The sequence below is a fragment of the Eimeria mitis genome, genomic scaffold (assembly GCF_000499745.2).
Source record: "Eimeria mitis Houghton genomic scaffold, Emh_scaff4321, whole genome shotgun sequence".
NCBI lineage: Eukaryota > Apicomplexa > Conoidasida > Eucoccidiorida > Eimeriidae > Eimeria > Eimeria mitis.
Window position 1 is genome coordinate 1,110 of NW_013572641.1, and position 439 is coordinate 1,548.

Below are 439 nucleotides of genomic sequence, written 5' to 3' on the forward strand. Positions count from 1 at the left end.
TCGTATTCAGCTCAATCTGAACAGCAACAGCAGCACACGCAACACAGAAATGCAACAGACCAATGGTCAAACGACAGATACCACTCCACAAAAACCCTCGCCACTCACACCGGGCCCTATCAAGCACCCTAAACCCTAAACCCTAAACTATAAACCCTAAACCCTAAACCCTAAACCCTAACCCAAAGGACTCTCTACCAGGGACCGACAGAAAAAAGTAAAAGAGAAGAGTGATGCAAGAAAAGAGCTAAGACCCAGAGAAACAAAAAAGAGAAAACAAACAAAAACAACCACCAATATCTCCTCTCTCTCCTCGCCCGAGGCACAGCAGACAAAGCAAAGCTAAAACTGCATGCAAGTGCAGCAGCAACGCTAGCCCCAGCAGCTCCAGCAGCAACAAAAAAAAATAACAGCAGCGACAACCAGAACAACAGCAACA

General features: G+C 46.2%; 1 protein-coding gene across 1 annotated transcript in view; it reads right to left on the reverse strand.

The window, feature by feature from the left end:
* The window catches only part of EMH_0074190 (uncharacterized protein), a gene marked incomplete at both ends in the record, with an annotated part of 3,587 nt that overhangs the window by 299 nt on the left and 2,849 nt on the right, over positions 1-439 (reverse strand). The window contains one exon of the mRNA XM_013499435.1: positions 1-16. Within this exon, the coding sequence (XP_013354889.1) occupies positions 1-16 (16 nt within the window). The remainder of the gene's footprint in view (positions 17-439) is intronic.